This window comes from Actinia tenebrosa, unplaced genomic scaffold (genome assembly GCF_029948245.1).
Source record: "Actinia tenebrosa isolate PJP-AT-01 unplaced genomic scaffold, QUT_ActTen_1.0 PGA_scaffold2__45_contigs__length_23673736, whole genome shotgun sequence".
In the NCBI taxonomy this organism is placed as follows: Eukaryota; Metazoa; Cnidaria; class Anthozoa; order Actiniaria; family Actiniidae; genus Actinia; species Actinia tenebrosa.
Genome location: NW_028292579.1, coordinates 17,902,558 through 17,930,499, shown reverse-complemented (window position 1 = coordinate 17,930,499; position 27,942 = coordinate 17,902,558). Strand labels below are relative to the sequence as shown.

At 37.0% G+C, this 27,942-nt stretch overlaps 1 protein-coding gene across 3 annotated transcripts; it reads left to right on the top strand.

Moving 5' to 3' along the window:
- Positions 1 to 294: 294 nt before the first annotated feature.
- On the top strand, positions 295 to 20,753 carry LOC116306963 (septin-7). Of its 3 annotated transcripts, none has more exons than XM_089034631.1 (13): positions 295 to 392; positions 2,852 to 2,961; positions 3,529 to 3,629; positions 5,200 to 5,380; positions 5,628 to 5,699; positions 6,328 to 6,423; positions 6,848 to 6,944; positions 7,334 to 7,385; positions 8,306 to 8,416; positions 9,676 to 9,826; positions 10,628 to 10,788; positions 15,946 to 16,018; positions 19,270 to 20,753. In XM_089034631.1, the coding sequence occupies exons 1-12, from the start codon at positions 302 to 304 to the stop codon at positions 16,010 to 16,012; spliced, it is 1,290 nt and encodes a 429-aa protein (XP_088890757.1). In that variant the 5' UTR covers positions 295 to 301; the 3' UTR covers positions 16,013 to 16,018; positions 19,270 to 20,753. The 3 variants fall into 3 exon arrangements, with proteins under 3 accessions (XP_088890757.1, XP_088890756.1, XP_088890758.1); XM_089034630.1 differs by lacking the exon at positions 15,946 to 16,018 and adding an exon at positions 13,247 to 13,273; XM_089034632.1 differs by lacking the exon at positions 15,946 to 16,018.
- Positions 20,754 to 27,942: the final 7,189 nt, after the last annotated feature.

Sequence of the window (27,942 nt, the reverse complement as noted above, 5' to 3'; positions counted from 1 at the left end):
CGCAAAGCTGCCTCTTTGAAGCTCTCCCTTCAGATTTTTTGATTCATCTGTCAATACTTCCCTCCCATGGTTTTATCTTCCTAAGCCCTAAAGTTTCTAATTCATTGCTTTCTCATTTCTTTTGCTTCTCGGTGGCTCCTACGAAACGTTTTTATTCACGAAAATCCACGAATACAGCGGTGAGTAAGACTATGCTGACGTCCTCGAAGTTCAAATCTAAATCTACTTTAGTTCCTTTAGCTCGTCTTTGTTGACTCTGATTTCCCAAAAAAATATTTTTATTTCACAGAATTCTAAAGGAATGGAAGGTTATGTTGGATTTGCTAATCTACCCAACCAAGTTTTTCGCAAAAGCGTCAAAAAGGGATTTGAGTTCACCGTTATGGTTGTTGGTAAGTGTTTCGTGTAAACCTCGTACTTGCTTCATTGTCTTATAAAAACACCCATTTGTTTTGGTAAGTTTTTATAAATTGAATTGATTCTAATGCAGAAGGGTAAACATTCTCAAAATACTATACATATTGGTAAAATTTTTTTAATTTTGACGTCTAAACTGAACAAATACTTATTACGTATGTTGAGTAATTTCAAAATCTTCATTAGGAATTCGTTACTCCACACAAATCGGAAGTAAAAATTCATTCATCTAATTTGACTTGACATTTCGGTTTTTCAACTTAAAATTCCTTCATGGGAACGGAAATAATTTCCCCAACAAAGAAACAAGTGGTTATCTCGACATCCTTGAGAACCACGTTTTTTGACACGAGCTAAATTATATTTAATTTCATACACAGTTGAGGAAACCAAATGGTGAAAGTTTATCAAGGAAGTGTTATATGTTCTTAGGAGTTAATGCATTTTCTCTTAAGCCTAAAGGGAATCCACTCAAGATTTTCAGATATTTTGATAACTGAGCTCCAAACCCCGCCAATACTAGTGAAATATTTACGATTTTACATTTTCATTGTTTTTATTCATAAATGAGCGTGATGTTTTATGATACTCTCCTTCATTAGCCCATGAAGCCAAGACATTTCTTTTGATAAGCTTTTATTTGCTAACTGATCTTGGTTGATAACTAGAGGTTATCTATGTTTAATCTGTGAAACAGGATTTATAATGTGCCTTTAAGTAACATAGCTTCAATATCCTCCAAAATAAATATGGCTTCAGTCTACTGTTGTTCTGAAATCCAAGTAAAGAGGAGTGCCTGCCACAACAATGGCATTGTGTACAACGTTTCAGCTTCAAAATTCAACTTAGATTCTACTTGTTGCTTCATCTTATTAAAAATACACCATATACATAATCATTTATATCTTAATCCTACTAAATAGAAAACCCTTGAGATTTCCCCTATATTCTCTAGTATTACTAATGAGTATTGGTCACTCCTGTCAATCTGTGTTGGATATACAAGATAAGCTTGGGCATTTTTGGTTCAAGCTTTTATCATGAGTCATGGCAGACAGCTGCTTTTATAGTAGTGGTATATAGTTTATCTTAATGGCAAGCACATGGCTGGATGAAAGATGTTTACAAGTATACTCAATGTATTATTAATGCGTAGCAGGATTTATAACAAGTTATAAAAAAAGATTGTAGATTGCAGCTTAGTGTTTAAATATTTCATTAAATCCTTTTCTGAGAAACCGATGATGATAGGCTTAATTAATCTTATATTAATCTTAAGCCTCGTATGTATGCTTGAGGTGGCAAGCAGGGTGCTTAAAGATTGTTAAATGTCCTCATTAATTCAAAGAATTGATTATTACTAATTGTGTAAACAGTAATTCAACAATGTTGAGGTACTCAAGCTTATTGATGGTTTTCACGGCGGCCATGTTGGAGGAACTTAAAAGAATTGTCAATGAATTCTTTTGTAATATCCCCCAACATGGCCGCCTTGTCTTTTGTTATTTAATTCTCTTGGGAATGGTTGAAAACCATAAATACTAAGAGTATGTAAGGCTAATGGCTACTCTATACATGATTTACATTACTTATTCAATAGTAAATACCTTGACCAAATTGATAGATTACAGAAAAGAGCTTGCAAGTTTGGGTATATTGAGCATGTCACTCCCATTGTCTGGGTCCTGAGGTCCTGGGTCCAGGGTCTGAAGATGTGGACTGACTTGATCAACACACCCAAATATTCACTCAAGGACCTTTTACCTCCAAAGAAAACACACAGTCTCAGAAAGAGAAATCATGAATTTGTACTACCTAAAGTTAAAGCCGTAAGATTTAAGAATAGTTTTGTAAATAGGTGTCTTTTCAAATAGGTGTATGCAATTATTCTTTTAGAATATAGTTTTTATTGATATTATCATTTATTATCTTATTATATAGATAGGTTTTACTGTATTAGTATTTTATTTAAACTTTATTTATTTATATTCTTATATTTGTATTTTAACCTAGGACGTATGTTTTTTAGGATGGGATAACGGATTGATAAACAAGTTGAAAAGGAAAAGAAAGTCATTTACCTTATTATAGGAAATTAACGCTTGGAAATATTAACATAATTTAAATTCACGCGACTTAAATGAACGTGATTGAGAGGGGAAAATGCTCTCAAATGAAGGAAATTAACGCGATCGAGCCAAACAACAAATCAAAACAAAACTTTATAAACAGCTGTAAAGTTAGTCTTTGACCTGGCATAACATACGACTAACGTGATAAGGTAACCTAAAGTCAGCCCTCTGAACCCTGACCCTGTTCCAGAGTAAAATCGCTGTAAACCATGCCCTTTTGCTGTGGTCTTATTATAGCTTTTATTTTTTTATTTAATTTTATTTATTTTAGTTATGCTTAATTTAGAATATTTTTTCTTCAGGTGAATCTGGTCTAGGGAAGTCCACGCTTCTTAACTCACTTTTTCTGACTGACCTGTACACTCCATCATCTTACCCAAGTATCAAAGAAAAGATGACAAAAACAGTTGAGGTAAGCATTTTGACTAGCTTATTACATTGCATTTTTCTTTGTTTTAAGGACAAGATTTCAAGAGCAGGCATAGTTCGATTGGTTAGTGCGAGGCCTTTAGAGCTAGAGGTGCAGGGTTTGATCCTCAGGATCTCCATCTGTTTCAACTTCTCTTTAAACTGTGTAGGCTTGAGCTGTGAATCCTCTAAATACAGATTAAATAACCACCATGTTTGGTCAGTTTTATTGTATTTGCATACCTTTATGCATGTGCACAAGATTTTGTACACTCCGAAAAGAGAAAAATTGAGTTTTTTTAGGATCATTGTGTAGTTACAAAAATTATCCATGCCACCCCCCCCCCCCTACCCCTATGGAGGAATTTTTAAGACCCCCCCCCCCCTCCCAGCCCCAGACATTCCAATTTTCTACAATACAAACTCTGTAATTTTTGTTCTTTCTCTGACCCCCCACCCTTCGGAAATTCCAAATTCCTCTGTGGGGTGGGTACATGTATGGATAGTTTCTGGAACTACACATTGCATGCGTATACAGCTGTTGATGTTTGAATTTTTCATAATTTAAAAGGTGAAGCCCTGCACTGTTGAGCTAAAGGAAGGAAGTGTTCGTTTAAGACTGACAGTGGTTGATACTCCAGGATTTGGAGATGCAGTAAACAATAGTGACTGGTAAGGAGTTACCTGTAAATAATTAAAGTGCTACTATGACGAAAATCGCTCAAACTTGGATTCAGCTGAAACTTCCTAAGAATACTCTTTAAAGGTATAATCACTGTATGAAGTGTTTTCTCGATATTCAGGACGAAAGTATGATATTTTTACGATTATTTTTGGAGTCTGTGACGTCATACACTCAACATCGAACATTGCTCCATACATTTCTTTGTAGTTTATGATCAAAATATCAGTAGTAAAGGGAGAAAGAAATACCCAAACACTCCAAAATATAAATTATAGTCACAAGTAATGTGAAATAAGCACATTAGCCATCCTTTGGGCTTCATAGGAATAAAATAAATTAAGGATTTATATACAAAGAAATATATGTAGCAATGTTTGATGTTGAGTGTATGACGTCACAGACTCCAAAAAATAATCGTAAAAATATCATACTTTCGTCCTGAATATCGAGAAAACATTTCATACAGTGATTATTGGACCTTTAAAGAGTATTCTAAGTTTGAGCGATTTTCATCATAGTAGCACTTTAAGTTATAAAGGAGTTTCAGTTTTATTGGTAAAGAAGATACAGTACCTCATTCTATAAGACACAATAAATTTATTAGTGTGACTAAATTACCCAATGCCCCGGGGGGCATACATTATGCATAAATTAACTGAGATGCTGATTTCAGACCCTAAGAGGCACGACCACATTTAAAATGGCAACCGGTGTTTTCAACCATTATATTCTTGTATAATGTTTGAAATTTTAAGAACGAACAGATCTGACCCTAAAGAGTCAGCCGGAGACCCTAAAAGGTATGCGAGGTCTCATTTTCGACCCTAAAAGGTCTGTCGAGCCCTCCTACCCACTTTTCAAGAGAGTCCTTCCCCGGACCTAATGCGTCCCAAACAAATTTTAAATTAAATTAACACCACATTTTTGAAGCAGAAATGATATAATCCTGGTGACAAATTCTAGATGTCAACTTTTTTTTTGCACACCTGATCATATACATGTATGCATAAAGTAAAATGTATCCTGATCCCAAAGCTAAAAATAAGAGCAGGACATATCTGAGAATGTTTGCCCAGAATTGGAACTTCTTTATTCAAATGTTTGCCTTGGCAGTCATTTTGACTAGTAACATTAAGCCAAAAACGAGGTATGACCCAGCTAAAACTATTTTGGCTCCATTCCTGTGTAGAAACAAGATGGAGTTGGTGCAAAACCCAGCTTCCTAAATTCTAATTCAATGTGTGAATTACATGGCCCTTAAACCACACAGAAGGCATATTTTAACTTAATAACTAGAACAGTAGATTTCCCCTCTTGGCCTCACACTCAAGGATATCAGAATGGGATTACGTGTGGTTAGACAAATGGATTATTGATTAGGCAATTAAGGTTTTATAATGGTGTTCATCTGGTATTAAGATATTATTTGGGAATAAACATGATGCGCTGCGATAAAGGTCCATAAGATAAGCCCTGATGTTGGATCATGATGGCCCAGGTGTTGTTTTATTATTTAACAATGATGCTATGTTAATATATTATGTTATAATTTTGTAGCTGGAAGCCTATTATTGAGTACATTGACAATAAATTTGAGGAATTTCTGACTGAAGAAAGTAAGGTGAACAGACATCCTTTTCCAGATAGCAGAGTTCATTGTTGTCTGTATTTTATCGCACCTACTGGACACTGCCTCAAACCACTGGACATAGAGTTTATGAAGAAATTACATAAAAAGGTAATTATGAGCATTATGAGAAATATAAAATACTAGATTAATAATTATTAATATCTCCTCACTAAGGGATATTTGGGATAAAATGGCCCCAAAGCTGAGGGAGGGCCAATAGAACCAGCATTGAGACTTTTACCATCTTTCCCAAGGCAGAGGGGGCATTTCGTCACCAACGGGCCTGGGAGTGGAGGGGGGAGGGGGATATCCTATTGTGCAGTAGCTAATTTTTGATGATGTTTTTTGTTGTCAGGTTAATATAGTACCTGTCATTGCTAAGTCTGATACTATGACTACTGAAGAATGTACAAGATTTAAAAAACAGGTGTGTGATAATGAAGAAATAGAAAACACGCGCGTGCTGTGTGCTGTCATAAAGCGGGGGTTGGCAGAACACGAGAGAAGTGTTAGGAGAAGCACGACACATAGCGGAGTGCTTCTGGACATTTCTCGAGTGTTCTGCCAATCTCCAAGTGCTTTATGACTGCACACAGAACAGCAAGCAAGTTTTTAATTTCTTTTATAAAATACAAATTACAATAATAGATAGGAGTGACGCAACGGAAAGTGTGTGTGCATGCAATGTGCTCTCATAAAGCATGCGCTCCAAACCAATCAGAAGGCGACATTCATAACAGTTATTTTATAATGATGTGTGATACATGATCATGATAATCACATTCAAACATGATAATGATGACAGTGATATCAGTTTGGTAAACCTGGATGATGATGATGACACTGATCGATGAGGAGGATTACATTTTGGACTGATAATCATCATTCGGCATTGCTGTCCTTAATGCTTATCAATGTTTAAGGTCATTACTGCAATTTTCATAAACATGCAAACTCTGTGTCTGTGAGTTGCACACTAAAATTTGGTTTTTCGCTGCTGCAAGTCAAAAACTTTGTGTTCTGATCTGGATTATATCCTGTCATATTTTACTCAGATCCTACAAGAGATCAAAGAAAATGACATTGGTATCTATGAATTCCCTGACCTAGCTGGAGAGGATGATAGTGAACAAGATTCTACAAATATGAGGGTAAGGACACTTAAAAATCATAGGTTCAAGGACATTGATTGTATTCATCATTATTATTTTAATTATAGCAAGTTTTAGTGGCATGTCCTGTTGTCTTTTTATTAACACCTTGGACAATATTATTCACATGTCTCTACCCTTGTAAGCTCACCGTTCATCTCGCTTCGATGCAAAGGCATGGCTACCTTTTAAGATGGCGCAAGGAACTGTGAAGGGGACTATTGGATTAGCCTGCATCACATCTGGAATTTTCTTCATATATATGAAGAAAATTCCGGATGTAACACAGGCTACTATTGGATGTGACAATGGAAAGCCAAGCTGTGAAACTAGTGCTGAATCCCATTTATTTTATGAATTTAATTTTTTATCTGTCTTACTTTAATGGACCATTTATATATTACATATATATTTCTGTTTACAGGACAGAATACCCTTTGCTGTTGTTGGCAGTAATACAGTTCTAGAAGTCAATGGTAAAAGAGTGAGAGCTAGAGTCTATCCATGGGGCGTGGCAGAAGGTAAATAATCGCTTTAAAAACACTGTCATAAATGGTTAACAGTTTCTCTCATTTGAATATGTATATATAGATGGAAGTGATATAAGCACAAAAGAATTGTGAAGAGAAGCATGAGCTGTTCTGCACTCTAAGAGTTTTAGAGTGTATAGCAGCTTGTGGTTCTCTTTACACATCTTCGTGCTTAGGTTACTTCCTGTGTGTGCATTTCGTAACACTCAACAAAGTGTTATAAGCTGTTTGATTTATTAAGCAATACAGTCATTTATAATTAGATATATGCACACTTGTGTCTCTGTAGGTTTTTCTTAAATCATTATCATCATCATCATCATCATTATTATTATTATTATTATTATTAATTACTAACCAGTTATTTTTACCTTTTTTAGTGGAGAATGTAGACCATTGTGATTTTGTTGCTCTGCGAAACATGTTAATAAGGTAATAAGTTAATGGTGAATGAACCAGGTCAAGATTTAGTTTATACATTATGATGGCTACCAATCATTATTAGTAACCTATCATCAGTCAATATTATTAGCATCAACAAAGTCTTGCAACTTGTTTTGTCGTCATCACTTTTATTGATAGACTACTAGCTATTTTCGAAAAGTGCCAGTTTTGATGACCCAAAAAATTGCAAATAACTTGCTATTTCAACCTATTGTTGATTTTTTTAGCATCCATTCATTTGACCGACTAGTAAGTTGGAACGAAAACAATTATATCTCTCTTCCTCATGGCTATTGTACTCATACACAGTAAACCATTTGGGCTGCAGGCAAATAGTTAAACAGACTGGCAGATAGTTTTACGACCAATAATTATTATTCTATTTTCTTTCCATTAAAGTTTCCAGAACAATTATATCACTGTTCCTCATGGCTATTGAACACATACAGTAGACCATTTGGGCTGCAGACAAATAGTACTCTCTTCCTCATGGCTATTGTACTCATACAGTAAACCATTTGTGCTGCAGGCAAATAAATCTCTTCCTCATGGTTATTGTACTCATACAGTAGACCATTTGGGTTGCAGGCAAATAGTACTCTCTTCCTCATGGCTATTGAACTGCAGGAATATAGTTAAATAGACTGACAGATAGTTTTACGACCAATAATTATTATTCTATTTTCTTTCCATTAAAATTTCCAGAACAATTATATCTCTCTTCCTCATGGCTATTGTACTCATACAGTAAACCATTTGGGCTGCAGGCAAATAGTACTCTCTTCCTCATCGCTATAGAACACATACAGTAAAACATTTGGGCTGCAGGCAAATAGTTAAATAGACTGGCAGACAGTTTTACGACCAATAATTATTATTCTATTTTTTCTTTCCATTAAAATTTCCAGAACGCACATGCAAGATTTAAAAGATGTGACAGACGATACACATTATGAAAACTATCGATGTGAAAAATTGGCTTCCATGTCCTTGGGTTCGCCGTCAGCCAATCCATCAAAGTGAGTTATACGTCTATTAATAAAATAAGATAAGATAAGATAATAAATTATTAATTCCATATAAAGTATGGGCATACTCAGTTTTCTCCTCTAGTTTTCGATTTACTGGAGCATTAGGTACAGTAACTGTAATTATCTGATGGCTAAAAAGACTTGTTTAAAGTGCTACTCTGACGAAAATCGCTCAAACTTGGATTCAGCTGAAACTTCCTAAGAATACTCTCTAAAGGTCCTATAATCACTGTATGAAGTGTTTTCTCAATATTCAGGATGAAAGTATGATATTTTTACAATTATTTTTGGAGTCTGTGACGTCATACACTCAACATCGAACATTGCTCCATACATTTCTTTGTAGTTTATGATCAAAATATCAGCAGTAAAGGGAGAAAGAAATACCCAAACACTCCAAAATATAAATTATAGTCACAAGTAATGTGAAATAAGCACATTAGCCATATTCAGGACGAAAGTATGATATTTTTACGATTATTTTTGGAGTCTGTGACGTCATACACTCATCGCACTAATTTAAAGAACATACTGAACACTAGACAGAAGTGTCAAATACAAAATTCAAAAAACAGGGTTCCAAATAGCAGCCTGCCAATGGCCAAATAACAGGAAAAATTTCAGGTTTGGCGGGTGGAAAAAACAGTGCACTGCCAAATGAATAATAAAATAGCATACAAAATCTACTGGAATGTCCTCCTTTTACCATGCTCCTAAAAATACTATGGCAGGCTACAATTTTTTTCTATTTCAAGCCCTGCTAAAACCAGGGCTTGAAATAACAGGCAGTCAGTTGCCAGTCATACGTACCTTGTTTCAAAATGACAAGCAAAGCAAAGATGAGACTGGAGAAGTTCCAATTCTGGTTAGACATAGTCTGATAACTGGCCATTACTTTATTCCCTAAAGTTTAGCGCAGATCTCAGTACAACAACAACAACAACTTTATTTGTACCACTCTGTTATAGGATTTACAGCATTTGTTTTTTATATGTACAATATAGATAGTTTATAAATAAATCTAAATAGTATAAAAAACACAGTTATTTATAGTATATATACCGAGGCAGATAAATGAAAAGATGATACAGGTTGTCTGTAATAACCACAAGGCTAAGTAAAAACAGACAGCCCATTGTACCCATTGTCCTTAGTGAAATTTGAATATCCAAAGAAATATTCAAACCACCATCAGTAGTAATTATTTCGTAGAAAATGAACTTTCTTTTTTGTCTGTGTCTGTGTAGTGCATCCTTTTCTAGAAGTCCACTAGAACAGCTTGAAATGGAAAGGGAAGAACACGAAAAGAAACTCAAGAAAATGGAACAAGAAATGGAACAAGTGTTTGAAATTAAAGTTAAAGAAAAGAAAAAGAAACTAAAAGACTCTGAAGAAGAGGTAAGGATAAGGAAAATTATCCCTCTCTCCAGTGAACATATTCCTGTTAATTTACTGAATTTAGTTCTGTGCCACGGAGATGAGTGGATTTTGGACCTCGTTAGTTCTGGCGACACCATGAGTTGCATAAGGGCTCGATTTAAAGATTCTGCAGGGTTCCCAGGGGTCAGGGAAAAGTCAGTGAATTCTTTATTTAGTCAAAGAAATTGCGATTTTCACCTAAGTCACGGAAAAATCAGGGAATTCTTTATTTAGTTAGAGAAATTGCGATTTTCACCTAAGGTCAGGGAAAAGTCAGGGAATTTTGTTTAAAGTTAACCATGAGTATCCGTGTGATACTCATACTGTTTGCAATTTTCAAATAGACTGATAAATCTTTTCAGATAATGAAACAAACATTGAATTATTCAGTATCATTTATGCCGGACAATTTAACTACGTTGGGTATCCTGTGTAATAGGATAAGAGCGGAGCCTATGTAAAAGTTAGGCGTGGCCCATGCTTGCCCATGCGGCCATATTGGAAAACCTCAAGTTATTTGCAGATTAAAAAATTTAAATTGTTGGAAACACAAATTTTGATTTGCTCAACAAGGTCAGTGAAAGCTGTTATTTGGTCAGGGAAAAGTCAGGGAATTTGTATTTCCAAAATGGCTGGGAACCCTGTTTCTGGTAGCTATGGTAAAAATGCCACAATACAGATGTCCTATGGGTGTTAATTAACTGAGCAAATAAAGTAATAATATTAAGTAATAATTATCTAACTTCAAGTAAATGAACCAAAACTATCCTTTCTATCAAGTTGGGTAGAAAACATGAACAAATGAGAAAACAACTGGATGCACAACTAAAAGACCTGGACGAGAAGAGAAAGAAGTTCGAAAAAGAAAAACAAGAGTTTGAAGAAAAAAGCGAAAATAAGAAAGTATTAGAAAGATCAGATTCATCTAGCAAGTCTCTCAAGTAAGTGTCTTTGTATACTGTTGTTAGCAATGAATGTTTTTTTTTTATTGATGTTGCATGAGTTTGTCAAGCGTGGCATGGCAATAGCTATTATAACTGTTACATTTTACTTCGATAACTGCTCCTAACTTACATCTCTGAACGACTTTGCTGGCTAATAATTAAATTGTAAGAGAGCCAATTCATCATACAGTTAAATTCACAGAATTGATACGAGGTAAATGATTTAGTATTTTCAGAGTCAGTGGTTCTTGGTTGAAACGGTAGATTTTTGGCAGCTTAAAAATACCTTTTCAGTAGCTTGCCAGGAGGGTTTGAGAGTCATGCACAAAACAAAATTTTCTGTTGAATAGATTGTTAGCAGGTCATCGCTAAGTTGATAGAACACATAAGCAGTTAGAAGTAGGTTGTTGGTAGGTCGTTAGTAGCTCATTGGATAATGGGGTGGAAAGAGTACTAAATATATACAGTAGTTTACAGGATTGTCAATACAGCAGGTAAGCAGTAAGTTGATGGAATGTGTACATTGAACAAAACTATTAAAAAATGGTGACCAACTTACTGCCAATAATTTTGTTGGTGTTGATGATGTGCGAGTGTCACCATAGTTTTTACAAGGTGTCAGTGGATGTCAGTGTTCACTTTAGGTTTATTACAACACTTTTGACTATTTTACTCCTAGCTGATAATATGATGATGGTTACAGCTTGAAAGTAAAAAAGGATGCACAAAGGCATGCAAAAAAAAAAAAAAAATTAAAAATCACCCTTTGTCTTTGGGGTGAGTCAAATTTATATGTCATGTAAAAAGAACAAAAAAACTTGTCATCACTTATCACCAACGTAAGTACAGCAGTGGCGCAGCTCAATGGGGTCAAATGAAAGCATGTGAAGCATTTGTTCCCTCCACAAAAACCAACATGCTAAATTCCATTTTCACATGTGAGCTAACCACACCCTGACTGTAATCAGCCCAGAGTTTATTTCATGATTCAATAAAACTTTGATCAAACTACCTTTTCAATAAACAATTCAATATACAAACTAATGAAACAAGAAATGTTTGATTGTCATCGGGACAAAACCTTTATATTTGAAAGGCAATCTGTGAGGTGCAGTGTGTGCGCATAATGTTTTATGTGTGTATGGTATCAGTATTCATTGTACCCCAATTCCCTTCCACTGACATGACATGATTGATCTGCTTATAGCATACACGTAGGCTATGGAAGGAGGCACTCAAAAAGCAATGTTTGAGGAATATACAGTGCAGTATCTAGAGTTAACGACAGGAAGACAAAATGGACAGGCAGATAAAGAAAAAGTTGTCATGGATGTCAATATGTGTATATTTAATCAAATTTGTTACTCATATTATATTTATTTACTAAAAATATTGTCATTCAAACAGTTTGCAATAGATAAGTGTTAGTTTAGATTCCAATCGCCATTTGTACAACTATCTTGTGCATTTATTTATTTATTCCTTGGTTCCAAAAATGTGCTCAAAAACAACACATATTTGTAAATAATTTAACTTCCACACTTGTAAATAATACTCTGCTGGAAAATCCCGGGTTTATATTCATGTATATTTGTCTAATTTGATGCCAAATTGCATTCTACGGTTGCTGTAATGAATTCTTCATTGTTGCATGGATATTATTTATATATATTTATTCATATAATATACAGTACATGGTCATTATTGCTATCATTCCTTCATTATTGTTTCAATACCAGTGCAGTATTCTATTTGTAATGGTTGTGATTTTTGTGCTTTGTACATTTTTTTTTCATGGTTTCTTTGTGTGTTTTACCAGACATCTTATGACATGTCCATTTATTTTTTCACATTTATAACTGCTAAAAATGTCATTTAATTTAAAAATCATAAGCTGCGTAACGTTTCTTTGCTTTAATTAATGTTCTCTTACAGGCTTATTTCTCTAAAATTTAAATTTGATTTACAAAATTATTTTTGAATTAAACCCCCAAAAATCATAGAAAACGTTTTTTATTAATTTAGTTTCAACTACATGTACCTTGAGTTCTCAAATATTTTTTATATTCTTTAATCTTTTTGTCAGAATGTGTATTATTAGTTTTTCATTTTCTTTCTCTTTTTCTTTCTCATTTTCTTTCTCATTTTTCTCTCATTTTCTGTCTCATTAATCGATTTGTTCTAATTGGTCACTATTTCATCATTTCAATTTTCGCCATTCTTTATTCTCTCTCATGTTTCATTCATTGTTGAAACTTTGTAAACATTTCATTCTTAATTCTCACTTTGTTCTTCCACACCCCAATCTACTATAATATTTAACCACGCTATACATCGAATGACTTTGCTGGCGGTGACTTCCACCATCATCAGTATTCCTATCCATGCACCAACTAATACACTTTATCAAATACTATACTACTTGTTATAAACTGTCAAGTCTTTTTTCTAACAGAAGTCTGCTGTTGTGCAGTTTGAATGGGTTAGTATAATTACATTCCACGAGTACTTTCATTTAACCCAATAATAATGAGACATTCTATCTACAAGTCATGGCTTATTCAATTTCCAGCGAAATGGAAAATTCAATTGACTTGTACAGAATTTGACAACGTTGGCCTCTAATTTTAAATGCATCAGATTCCTGTTTAGTGATTAGTTGATCCTGTAAAATATAAGGGATCAATTTTAAAGTAGAGGCTTTTCACAATAATTTGCCCCAGATTCAAACATCACTCGACGCTGCTCATTGAAGAAGTTATAAAATTGAGAGGGTTTTGTGGCGTTTCTTTCCCATTCTACTTTCAAATTCTTATGTGTTGGGATTATGTACTGGTGAATTAATGCCACAAGTGCCTCAATAGGATTGTTATTACTTTACCCTAGCACTTAACGTCTTTGATTGGATCTTTCAAGTGGTGTTATTTGATTCTTTTTCCTTCATCGATCACATAACCCCGACAAATTTCTGGTGCTTGTGATATCTCCGCTTTTGTCTTCTTGCTTTTCTTATCTTAATAATTCTTTTTACTTAAACTTAATAGTTTCAGTGCAGTAGTTGCATTACTTTACCCTTCATTCTTGCAGCAGGTGCAAGTGTATGTGGCAGTTAATGGTTTCTCTGCTTCTAACTTGACACATTGAACCTCACGCTTCATAGTTTAGTATATGTTGCATATAAGATCTCATCTTCAAACTAACAGTTGTGTAAGTGAAGTAAACTATCTTAATAACTACAGGATTGATGGCCGGAGTTTCCAAAAAACTGATAGAGCTGTAGCGCAACTTTTTTCTTTCTGCCGTCTTTCCTTACTTCTAGACTTTTTCCTGTCGCTAAAATATCTACTAATTATTCATATGACTGTCTAATTTTTGTGCATAAATTCTAATAGCAAAAAACTTTGTATTCCTTGTAAATCTTTATATCATACAGCATCGCCATCCACTTGTGCTAAACTGCTAATCTAGTAAATATTGAACACTGGAATTGTAGAAGATGCCAGACGGTGATAAACCTCTAGCTTGGGCGTAATGTTTTTGCCATTTCGGAACTCGTGTCATTAGCTCCTTTTTTTACAAGGAAATGATCCAAAATGGAAACGGCACTCTACAAAGCCCAATTAAGCTAAATAGGTCTGTTTTCCGCAGACGTATGAGCATCATTTTTTCTTTTCTTTTCATTTTTTTTTTCCCCTTTCATTTTTTTTAACGAATCTAAGAGGACTTAAATTTGCAATATATCTTTTAAGTCGTGATGTGTTTTATGGCTCATCAATAAAACCATTCACATAGAATGTGCTTAACAAAAACACAACTAATTGCAAGAAGCAGATTTTTCTACTGCAAAGCCTGTTGCCAAGAAAAGCACATCGTGACTGCTTTTCATTTTGGACGCGGTAGTCATTTTTCATGCCACGAATATCACACTTAAGAGATATACAGTCAATTCAAAAAATGTTGTCGTCGACCAACTCAAGCCATGCTATGCCACTGGACCGAAAGGAACTCTGGGTAGCAATCATTGAAGCCGAGTTGACTCCATAATTTTATCTGACTAGTTATGCCTGGTTTACAGCACAAACCTTCGTAGGCGAGCGGGAAGTGTTGAAGGAGACGTTTTTTTTAATGCCTTCATATTTTCGAAATTGTGAACTGAATCATAAGTACTTTGTTTTTCTTTCCCTAAACCCAAAGACATGCATTTGATGGATTGTTTCTCGCCATTATTATCTTATTACTGGCGGGAACAATTAATTCAGAACGAATATTTAATCACTTCAGTGATTTTTACTCATATTCCTTTCGGTCCAGTCGCGTAGGATTGAGCCGGTCGCGTAGGATTGAGCCGGTCGACGACAACGTTTTTTGAATTGACTGCATAGACTAATATATAATTCTAGTTGAACAAGCTTAAATCGTATATAAACCAAGTAAAAGTATAAAATTAAGGTACATGTAGCTCATAGTAAAACAGAAATGTTACCTAAATATATTAGTAAGAGTATTTTTGAAAAATCATTTCTAGAGCCCTTGGTATACTAATTTACCAAATCGGTATTATGTTGTCAGAAGTCTGGTACTTCGTGTGTCTAATGAGTGATGTTTTTCGTCGAAGTAATATAAATAATTTATGTAACTTGTACGTCTGTCGTTTGAGACAAAAACTGTGTAAGGCTTGTGTTCAAGAAGTTGCCTATTTACCCAATTCTAACAAACCACATCATTTCCATAATCCACATTGTATTGCTAACGTCTTTTCTCATTTTCTATTTCCGTCCTATACACATTGGACTTCATTATCCAGTTCCCATTTCATTATCCATATTGCACACATATCATCATCCAACTTGTATTTCACTATTTCTTTATCATCCGAATTTCATTTCCCTACTCGGTATCCATTCATTCATCTATTTTCCATGCCAGTTGTTGGTTGTCCCATGCATTCTGTTCTTACTCTGAATGCTTTATTCAAACAGTTCACACTCCTCGCATTTCACTATCCACTTCCCATCCATCATTCATTATCCATATTTCATTTCATTATTCATTTCCCTTCCCACCATCTAGTTCCCATTCATTCATCTATTTTCCATGCCAATTGTTGGTCATCCCATGCACTTTGTTCTTACTCTGAATGCTTTATTCAAACAGACATCAATCATCCCCGCAAAAGGTCTTGCAGAGTGCTTTCTGCTTGCCTGGATTAAAAGTCAAATAACTTGAGGTAATACGAACTAAAAATGAGTAAAAGCAAAACTAAAATATTAATACTACTGTCTTACTTAAAAATAAGAAAAGTAAACTTTAAACTCAGACAGTCTGAAAAAACATTCTTATCACGGGCGTAATGATTTTTTCCGTTTTAAAAGTCCTCAAAAAAAAAAAAAAAAATTTACGCCCACGCTACTAAACCATTTGGTCGGCACTGAAGGATATTTAAGAAGCAAAGCAAGTGCATGCTTTAACCTAAACCTGTTAACCTATTGAATATTTTATGAAGTGGATTTTCTTGATGTTATCATGCGTTTCTTTAAAGTCGTAAGATAACTCCTTGCGATCACTAAAACTCAAGGGTGTACTTGTGTATATTTAACTTATTATTAAGATGTAAGCTTTGAGTGTTTTGAGCTACTATGTAGTCGTCAAGATTTGTAATCAAGTGTATGAAAGATAACCAAAATCTGCAACGAAACAGATGGCAAAGTCTAAGGCTGATAGTAATCTTATATTTACAGCTTAAGAGTTCCTGAACCTACATGATGTAAGGAGATTTGTAGAGATACTTAGTGTCATTCTTGTTCATTTACTTATTTTTTCGCACTTGTGCTTGAGAAGCACTTGAATAATCCTATTCAGTGTTATCAAATCTAGAATCTTGGGTCATGTTGAGTCATAGATTGACGAAGCTAGGGTCCGGGGAGGAGATTGGAAAAAGAAACAGACACTGAAGTTGAAGGTGTAAACTTCTCGGACCATGTCTACGCCACCAAAGTATCAAGTGTTACTTTATCCGATATCTAAAAAATAAAATTTAAAAAATGTTGAATTTTCAAGGCTTGTCTTCGTGATGTCACGGGACCCTTAGAAGTTAGAGCCACAGATGCTGTCATATTGTCGTCTGTTTCGTCGTAGATCAGTCCTGGCTATTTCAATCTGGATGGCTAGATGGCGCAACTCGTTCTTAAACTAAACTCAGTAAACATCGAATCGAATTATGGTGACCACTTTGAATAACTGTTGTTCTGCACTGACTAGTGTTCACGTGGAAACATCAAAGCGTTTTCACATGTATTGGAGGCTAGTCAGTCACTAGTCAGAGCCATAGTGATTCGTATTGGTCGCCATATTTTGATTAGGTGTACCTTAAAATAAAACGTAAGATACTTAAAATATTTTCCTAAAAGAGTTATAACGTAAGAATTAAACCCGAATGACATGCCTATTAATGCTTAAATAATTTTCTCTACAATAAGAACATCACATTCACTTGCACCTCTTGCACACGTAAGATGTCTTGGTAAAGCACATTTCATAGTTAGAAAGTGAATGGGTGGATATTCAATACGAAGTCGGGTAGACTTATAATCCACTTTTTTTCCGTCTCAGATCAAGTGTTATCCCCTTGAGTGTTTATTGGTTTGTCTCAAACGATTTTCCCCTCAAGGAAATGGCACGTGGCTGGATGGGAAACTATATTAGCATTTACCTTAACGAGCAGGGGACTGGAACAAAGTTTCTTAAATTTAATTATTATTCAAAATCAAACCCCAACACAAGAAAGATAACATAGAAATAAATTTAAAAATCTGCTGTAGTTCGGGCAAGATGCATCGAAGCGACACGAACGGTGAGGTTGCAACGATAGAGAACTTTTTTAACACCCTCATCAGTTATACAGTGACACATGTCTATCATTGCAAACTCACTGTTCGCGGTGTCGCTTCGATGCAAAGGCACGGCTACCTTTCAAGATGGCGCAGGGAACTGTGAAAGGGACTATAGTTTTTTCAAACTTGAACCCAGTCCCTTGCTCGTTTTGGCATAGGCTAATTGATCGATCGAGTTGGCTGGGGCCATTCCATTGCAATCTTAATAAATATTCATTTTCCGCACGTTTCGTATACAATAATGGCAGTTAATTTCTTGAATAAATCAACTAAATTGAATATAAATGTTCAAAAGCTTATTTTATTAAAGGATTCTGAACCATATCTAGACAAAATTTGCCCGGACAACAAATTAAATTTGCTAAAATATATATCCAATTTCAAAAGCTTTTTTTAATAAATATAGTATACGATTCTGGACTGTATCAAGGCGAAATTTGCCGGAATGCCACTCAAAATTCATTTAAAGTTTTTAACAAAGAAAAACGTTCCAAAGGAACATGAGATCCAACAAACGCGTTAACCTGAGGCTGAGGAATCGAACCCGAGGCTCTAGGAGTGAGAGCCGAGTGCGCTACCACTACGCCATATATTCATTCAGGCAAAACATGACTCAAATTTCTCATTATCGGACACGGACTTTGATTATAATAGACCAGTTTCTAGCTCCAAATTACCGCTGTGTTCCTTGATTGCAGACTTATTTAATGAGGGCAAGCCTCGAATCAGTGTCTAAATATTCACAAATACCAACAGTAACGTACAAAATGCACAACTTCAAAAATACACATACACTTTGGAATTCCACGGACTTTCACTGGAACACATGAATATTCTGCACATAATAGGGGCTATTGTTGAGCAACAGAGAACTCGAAACTGGAAGTATTGGCCTTTCCAAAGTTGAGGAAATACTGGGTCGAGTTGGCGTTGCAGTACATCGTGGGGCTGTTTCAGGCGAAGAAATAGATGCCATCTTGAAATATGTCCCCTAAGAATGCTCTACAATGCACTGCAATGGCAACTCGGCTCATGTTTTTCCTTTACCTCGGAATGGCTATGGAATAATTGCCATAAGGCTTCACTTTTTTAATTGACCATATGATTAGAGACAAAGCTTCAATCCGATTTAATGTTTCTAGTTTTTAATACTGCTAGTAAAGTTTATGCACGGCACAATAACACTGCATGTATGTTAAACTGTGTTTATTTTACAAAAAAGCCCAGATATCACTTGCACATGTTACTCCATTAGCATATCCTATATTTTTGCACGTGTTTACTATTTTTTAGACTAATGTGGCACATTTAGTCACTATCAGTCAGTTGAACTGGGGCGAAGGTCTACTTCCCCAATCGGATTATTGTCTGCTGTCGGATTCCATATTCTTTCCTGCGATTAACTATTAAAGTACCGTACATTACTACTTCTCAAGTTGAGCGCCTTCTCTTCCTTAAGAGGTTCATTGTCAATTGTCTAATCCCAGTAATTTGATAAGAAGAAAATAGACAAGTGATACTTAAAAGTATGATTGAAGTAGCTATTATTTCTGGGACGGTTATGATTATATTTTTTATCATTCCTCAGATCTGTGGATGGAATCGTTAAAGAGAAGAAGGAAAAGAAAAAGAAAGGCTTCTTTTAATTGATATTGCTAGATTTTAAAATATAAATGCGACTTTTTCTCGGTCTGGAAAGACGACTCAAAATGTCAGAAATGCTCTGATAGGCTAACGAGCTTCTGTCCAATTATGTGCAGTCATATAGCGTTGAAGCGCTCCGACAATTATGAGAAAGCGAAGAAGATTGAGCGAGCGGTGACTCATCCTGACACTCGGCAAATAGGACGTTTGCACGATGGCGTCATTGACCTCTACTACCAGACTCCCTTGCACACTTTCTTTTGTTCATTTAATTAGTACCAATTGTCTTACTATTCTCATGAGGGAATACAAATTTAAATGAAAAAGAAAATTCGCTAAGTATCTTGGTAGTGGTAGTCAAATGACGCCATCATGCAAACGTCCTATTGGGCCTAAGAACATTTTAATTATTTGTTTTATCTAGAAATATTTGAATTAAGTTGAAAATAACGCATGCATTTAAGTTCAGATTCATTTATCTAGTAACCAAGTATATGTTATATTATCATGTATCCCAAACACTTATTCAAATCATTGATGGGTTTGAAGCAGCGGAGTCTTTGAACCTCACTTATCTGTTCCAAATGGTGGTCAAACACTGACCACCATGTGCTGCCAGCCAGAAAAGTTCCATTGAAAACTTGTGATTCAGTTGATGAACATTCCGATAGACAGGAAATGACGTCAAGTGAAACACAGTAATTAGCTTACCCGTAGTTTACTGTTCGCTTTAGAACAAAAGAAACGACGAACAAAAGAAAGTCGAAAGCAAACGGCAAAACCAGAATTTTCTAAACCTAGTTCTGGATTGCTTACCAGAACTTAAAAATGCATTTCCCTAGTCCTATTTACCAGAATTTACCAAAATAATTACCAGTTCTAGGTCGATGCTTCTTGTACTCTTCCTTTCAATTTTTGAACAAATGGCGGCCATGTTGGTTTTCGAGCTTGTGACGTCATAAGACCGCCATGTTGGATACATGGAACAAAGCAATTATCGTTTATTTCTTTCGCTTTCGCATCCAAAATGGCGGCCTGTGTCTTTAGATTTTCTCTTCATGAAATATTTATATCCTTGAGAAAACGTTTCTAAACAAAATTACCGATACATTCTGTGATTTTATTATCACTGTCAAACAACATGGCTGCCGGCCTTGTGATAACTTAATTTCGTACTCTAACCTCGATATTACAAATTCTTTAAGTGTTAACATTTAATAAAGTTAAAAAAGGACAAGAAAGTTTGCTAATTTGTTAACCAAAGCCATAATTTATCTAGGAAAATAATATTAAGATGTAAGAATTTCATTTCTGATCGTTTAAATTATACAATTTTAAAATATTATACCAAGTGTTTTAATTCATTGATGTATCGAACCTATCTGATGCTGTATATAAGACAGATTATTAAAACAAATTTAAAACTAATTTGACTAATGTTACACCGCTGCATTACTCTGGGTACATTTAAGGTGACCCATTCTACGCTAAAGGCGTACAGAAAAATGATGTCGAGGACCAGGCGGGACTGAAACAATCCATGTATAGACCCAAGAGCTGGAACCGAGAAGAGAGAGAGAGAGAGAGAGGGAAAAAATTGATTCAAGGAAAGTTGCGTATGCATATTGTGTTTTAGCATATACCACTTTGTGTACTTCTTAAGAATGCGCGCCCTCATTGGTTAATTGGAAGTGAATATTGTACGATATTCACCTCTGAATCTCGGAATGTTGAGTCGGCAACAAAATGGCATTTGCCGGCAATCGTTTTGCTACAATTTCCGATGAGGAAATTGAAAAAATGAAAGTAAATGCCATTCCTATCAATATTAAAAAGGCAACGAAGTATGACCTAAAAGTTTTGCTTAAAGTTTTGCTAAACGTTTTGCGTGAATTTCTCACGCAAACCGTCTGTTTTTATTGAATAATTGTATATAAAAATAAGTTACTCTGTACACAAGTTGGTATATGCTAAAACAATTATTCGCCTTAGGCTCAGTGATTATGGAGAATATATTCCCCGATATTAACTTCGCCTTCGGCGAATAATTGCTAAATATTTTCAGGAACCAGATATTTTAATGGCGGATGTCAAAGGTACTTCTCTTTCTCCTATTGGAAAAAGGCTTCGACCAGGAAGAAACACTTTCTATATATTCAAAAATGACTAAAAAAAACGAAACGGTAATAGCACAAAAAGACGCAAACGTATGCAACTAGTTAATACACTATTTTCATTAAATTAAATTATTTTTTCTTCTTTACTTTTCCTGTACTGAGTTTGTGTCATTGTAGAAATTGGCAAAAATTGTATTAACGGTCAAAAGTGCCGCCTAGTTTAACACTTTAACTCACTCGATAATTAAGAAAAGAAACGTAGTTAATCCCAGGAGATCTTGGTTCTATCAGACAGAATTTAATTAACCAATCAGCAAACGTTTTGTTCGTAGTTAAAGATTTCCCAATTCCAAGTTTTTGGCTCGAAAAAAAAAGCGTATTTAACTTAAAAATATAGAAAATAAAACGCATCCGTGAAAAGATTTACCAAATAACTTTTAGAAGTAGCATATTTTGTCTTCGTTGATGGAAAAAAAAACCTTTTATCAAGAGATGTAATAAAAAACACTTGGACACTTTCGCCGGGGAGGGACTCTCTTGAAAAGTAGGTAGGGGGGCTCGACGGACCTTTTAAGGTCGAAAATGAGACCTCGCGTACCTTTTAGGGTCTTTGGCTGACCTCGGCTGACTCCGTACCTTTTAGGGTCAGATTTGTTCGTTTTGAAAAATATCAAACGTCATACAAAAATATAATGGTTGGAAACGTCATTTTAAATGTGGCCGTATTTTTTAGGGTCTGAAATCAGCATCTCAGTTAATTTATGCGTACCTTTTAGGGTCATTTTCAAAACCGTCCATCGAGCCCCCCTACCCACTTTTCAAGAGAGTCACCCCACCCCGGGCACTTTCGCTGCGACAAACAATGCATTGCGCGCCTAGATTTCAAATCACCTGGTCTTGGGAATTGTGGCAAGCGTTTTAAACTAAATGTATGGGGGCGTCCACTGTGTTTATAAATGTACTATGGATCTCGGTTTCATGAAATTTAAGAAATTTCACTTGTGAAAGTTTAATTTGATTGCTTCCGTCTTTGAACAGTTAACACCTATTTCAATAATATGTGGTCATCGCCATAGGCGATAGATCATTTCGACATGGAAATAGTCTAGTCGAATAAAAGGAACATCGAATCAGTCTCAAGTCATTCCAGCTATTCTTGGATCCTGGAAATGATCTATATCCTATCGCTTTTCGCCTATTTCTATCGCCTATTACTAACCGCCTTTGGCGATGACAACGTATAAATAGCGTAATAGTAAAATAGTGTATATCTAATACCTCCATTATTTCCATTACCTATTTGGACGCTTCTCAATGACAAGCCACGGGGAATCGACGTCAGGACAAAGTAGGTTTTTGGGAAACGCGCCAGTTAAACTATATCCAAGACATGTTTTTTGGGGACAAACTATTAAGCACATCTGTTTATGAAAATCTTAGAAACCGACGACTTGATTAAATGCTAACCAAAATTTAGTATTCCGCGCGCGTTATTAAGAACGAGACATTAGTTAAAAGAAAATGCTGTTTTGTCTTTAGTTTAGTCATATGCCTTATTCCTTTATAGGAAACTGTCTTGTTCCATTAGGGTTACTGGAGACCTTCAGGGGAATGTTTCGTTGAAGACTCTCTCTTCGCCAAAACCCCATCAAACTATAAATCGTTTTAAAGTGTATATGACTCGAAAAAATTTTAATGTTAAGAATGTGTAGTTTATTGGCATTAATAAGAATATCACGGTTAAATTTGTTCCAAAAACGTATTTCTCTAGAAATTGAAAAAATTTTAGCACGAGTTGTGACGTCATTTTGTTTACAAGTCTCCAGATTTAGTTGCAAATACATGAAATATGTTTGAATATAGAATCTTAATTTCAAGTAGTACACTTTTCAGTTTCCCAACATTGGAAGAGTACTACGTAAGCTATCAAATGAAGCTGACTAAAATATGTCTTTTGTTGTTAATTTATGTGAATTACAATTTATATTTAGTACATTACTACTGAATCTAGAGTACGTGTCAACAAAATGACGTCACAAATTGGGATTAACTTTCGCAAATATCTCAAGAAATAAGCTTTTGAAACAAATTTTGTTACGATATATTTATTATTACTAACAAACTATACATTTTAAATGATGGAATGTTTTCGTGTCATATACACTTTAAAGTTCATATCATAAAGATTCAGAAAATATTATTTGAAAGGGATTTTTTAATTGGAAACAATCCCGGAGCCTTAAACACAAATCGGGCACGTTCAGTAGAGGTGGAATTAATGGACATGGATTTAGAGCGTATAGCAAAAAGAAATTTTTGATATTTTGCTTTTTTAAAAAGTTATTGAATTTTAAAGCCGGAAAAATTTCAATGCCTGTCAATGTTTTACCGCATAAAAGACGAAATACTCAAAATATCAAAAATCGCTCACATCCTTTTGTAGATTGTCTTTTGCTTATTCACATAGTGAAATTCTTTTTGCTATACGTGCTAAATCCATGTCCATTAATTCACCTCTACTGAACGTGCCCGATTTGTGTTTAAGGCTCGGCATTGTTTCAAATTAGTAAATCACTTTGAAATAATATGATTTTCGAAATCTTTATCATATGAAGCAGCAGTTAGGCGGACTCGCGAAGCGCCGACAATGCCAAAAATCACAAGTCGAAAAAACCCACCCCCCCCTGGGGTTTTTGGGGGTCGGTAACCCGCGGAACAGGGGGTCTTGCGCGATCGGCCGACACGCGAAATGTGCCTAACTGCTGCTCTGTTGGGGTCGCAAATGGAGGGAAAGATATTCTTTAGATATACATGGCATCCGTCAACGACATTCAAAACGAAACTGTGCGCAGGCTGGGAAATCAGGTGATGGATAACTCAGATGCGGATTTTGTCTTTGCGACATTCATGGAGGGAAAGACAGACAAGACTATGAATCACGAGATGGCTGAAAGGATAATCGACAGAATGCCGGACGGTGACTACCGCTTGGAGTTGACGTTCGTGAAGTATTTGGATGGCGAGTGGGTGATAGAAAAGGGCCGTAATCCCATCAGGGCGTCTGGTAAGCAGAGTTTGTTCGTCTTGAATAAGCAAACGAGACCAGGGGCATTAGAGGGGATTGACATGTTATTCTATGAGGTCGCTTACCCGGTTACCGTTGTCATTTACGGCGCGTACGAGATTAAGGAGCCAGACGTTAAGAAGTTGCGACCAATGCGACATCCGGGTAATTGTGTTGCGAAGTTGGTAAGAGAGTTCTTTGAAGATTCCTCTCGTGGCGGTAAGCTTACGCCAAAAAGAAGTGAAGTCATCAGGAAATGGGAAAGAGATACTAATAAAACCGGAGGTACCATCAAAAACATCAAGAAGTTAGAGACGGCTTTAGAACGCCGCATACACGTGAAGGACATCACTGACGGTTGCATTTACGAAGGGACGAAAAAATATGGAGGTAGAGGTGCCCCTATTGTCATCTACCAACACAATGGACACGCTTGGCGAGAACTTAGGTTCCCTAAGAAGAAGGAAACCAAAGTTTATAAGACGTCGCCGTTGGCAGAATTGGTCCACGAGAATTCCGTTTGGTTGATGGACGCGGAAGGAAGTCAGTTTATGACGCAGGATGGTACTCTTTACAGGCCTCTAGTAGAACACCAACGCATTCAAAGTGCTTGTGCGACGTTAGGGGAAGACTTTTCAGACGAGGTCCTTAGCTCTCGTAGTTTGGACTTCCTAGCTGCGAAGAAAAGAAATGGATGGAAGTCCACGCCTAAGGAATTCGCCGACATAGCCAAAGCCTGCGTAGAGCACGGCCATGGAGGTCTGTGGAACATGGAGTATGACGAAAACGAATACGTCTCCTTAGACATGAAACATTGTTACCCTGCCAGTTTTAAAGGCCTTGGGGATTGCAAGGAGTATTACGACCGCTACGGGCATCCGGATTCGCAGTTCTTTCGTGTGTCTTTGCCCGGTAAGTGCGATGCTCCCAAGTCTACGGGGTTCGTGCGGTTGACGACGTGGAAGTTAGCAAAGGGCTTACATCCGATAATTTACGCGTGGTATGGGAAACACCTGCAGGAGAAAGAATGGATTCCCATACCCCTGCTGAAGTTTCTCGAAGAGCGCGAGCTTCTCACATACACCGCGCATGAAGCCATATTGTGTCATTCTGCATTTACGAAATGGCTTCCGGAGCATAACCCCACTGCTAGAATCGTCATAGGCAAATTCACCCAGGGTGCAAAAGAAGGAGAAAAGCACATGCAGCGGCGTTTGATAACAGACGACGGTGAGTTGAGCTTCTTAATAAAACGTGCACATGACCAAGGAACCATGGTATCCGTAGAGAAATGGGACTACTTCATAGAAGGCCAAGGGGAACGGCAATGGAATGCGCTGTGTTATTACCAAGATCATCGCCCGCAATATTACCATCTTCGGGCCAGTATGTTAGCATATGCGCACATTAATCTATTGTCAATGCTGTTGCGGTTTGACAAAGAGGATATCCCACGCGTAGCCACGGATTCTTTGTATGTAAAGCCAGAAGTGTTAGAAAAGATGCAGGAATTCTATACAGAGGACGAACTTGCAGAGAGCGGCCAATGGCGTGTCAAAGACGAAGAAATAAAGGCCTGGAGAGAACGTGTGGAATATCATGGTGGACACACAAAAGGCGCCATTACCCCCACAGAAGAGCCATTACCGTTAGTTACGGACCCCATTTCCTACAAACGCTTCTCTTACCTCTACGGAACCGGTGGCAGTGGTAAAACTACGCGTGTCTTGAAACTATTTCCAAAGATAAAGGTGTTAACACCAACGCATCGTCTGGAGCGAGAATTAACGGAGATGGGTTACGATGCGCAGACGTACCACAGCTTCTTCCGCTGGAATGGTCAAAAGTGGGTGCCGGAAGCAATCCACGACATACCCCCGGTGATACTTTGGGATGAGATTTGCACCGTTCCTTTAGAAATCCTGCAGGAGTTCGTAGACTTCCTACGCGGGAAATGTCAAGTGATATTCGCCGGCGACCCCTGCCAGCCACCGCCTATTTGCGGAGAGATGCCCCACGAATGGTTGAAAGAAATGGTCGACTATGCAGAAGAAATTAACACCGATTACCGCAGTAAGGATCAAGTAAGAAACCTAAAGGCGGAACTTCGGGGCCTTAGTGACGCGGAACAAAACAAGATACTGCGCAAACGTGTACGAGCGAAGTCCTACGAGGACTTCCTTCACGCGTGGCATCCAAAGGATTTGGTGTTGAGCAGCAAGCGCGCAGCACAATCACGCATACAGAAAGACCTGCTGAATATACACCGCGAGCGATTCCCTACATATCCCATGCCCGTTTGTTATAAACCCCACGACACCCGCATGCAAAAAAGAGACGTCTGGGTACCTGGTACCGACATCCAACTGCAGAATGCCGTAACTCACGATAAAGCCTGGGTGCCCATAGAAAAGGTGGAAAAAATAACCTCCCATCCAGACTGGCGCTTGGGCTATTGCATGACAGTCCACAGCGCACAAGGGCTTACCATAAAAGAAACCTTATGGGTCATAGACCAGCGGCTGTGTTGGAGCAACCTTATCTACACCGCCGTAAGTCGTGTGGAGTATGCCAAACAGTTAAAAAGAGCCTGGGGGCCACAAATGCGTTACGACCGCACCCCAGAAGACGTAGCCAAAGAGAACATTGCTAAGAAACTCCTTCGCTACAAGCGCCACGACGAAGAAAAGAGCAAAGATCCCCGCTATGCGGGGATAAAGTTTGACCTATGCGTGGACGACGTCTATAAGAAAGGCGCCCGCTGCGCAAAGTGTAACATACCTCTACTATGGAGGTTTGACCCGAATGACGATCAACAGTTCTCCGTGGATCGTATCAACAACAAGCGCGGCCATTGCAGAGGTAACGTAAGACTGACATGCCTAGAGTGCAATCGGGCGCGCGGTGCTGCGCTACTTTGAAGGGCAGCTAGCACTACTCTGAGTCTTTGGGGACTATGAGCAGCTCTTCCATGACAAATCCGCGACTTGGGCCATCTAGGTAATACAACACGGGTTGCCCTTCCTTGGTGACGGACTTTGAAATCTCATACGTTTCCAGGGACCAGTTAGGATCTGTGGCTCTCTTACTGCCACCTTCGAGTTCCCCCGGCTGATAGAGGTATCTGACCACTATGTCGCGGGGGAGCTTTTTTTCCTTCAGTCCGACCGCCCTCGAACTTCTGACATAGGACTTGTGTTCCACGTGTTTCTTTTTTATGGCATCCTTGGGTTTCATTCCCGTAGCCCTGGCCGCCTCGTTGTTCAAAGCCGCGACGACCTGGGGGAGCCTCTGAGTCCATTCCCTGTTGCGTTTGGAGGGATCTTCCAGCTCTTTCCAATACTGGTACCCAAAGAGACGCTCGGCCAAGGTCTTATTGAATCTTTCGACGATGCTCTGACCCCTGTGGTACTCAGCTTCAGCTCTCCTAATCTTA

Excerpts from the sequence above, each read along its gene's own strand:
- LOC116306963 (XM_089034630.1), top strand. The coding sequence starts at position 302 with ATGGAAGGTTATGTTGGATTTGCTAATCTACCCAACCAAGTTTTTCGC. Across the intron at positions 7,386-8,305 it reads CTGCGAAACATGTTAATAAG|AACGCACATGCAAGATTTAA; the intron begins GTAATAAGTTAA and ends TAAAATTTCCAG. Across the intron at positions 8,417-9,675 it reads CCGTCAGCCAATCCATCAAA|TGCATCCTTTTCTAGAAGTC; the intron begins GTGAGTTATACG and ends GTGTCTGTGTAG.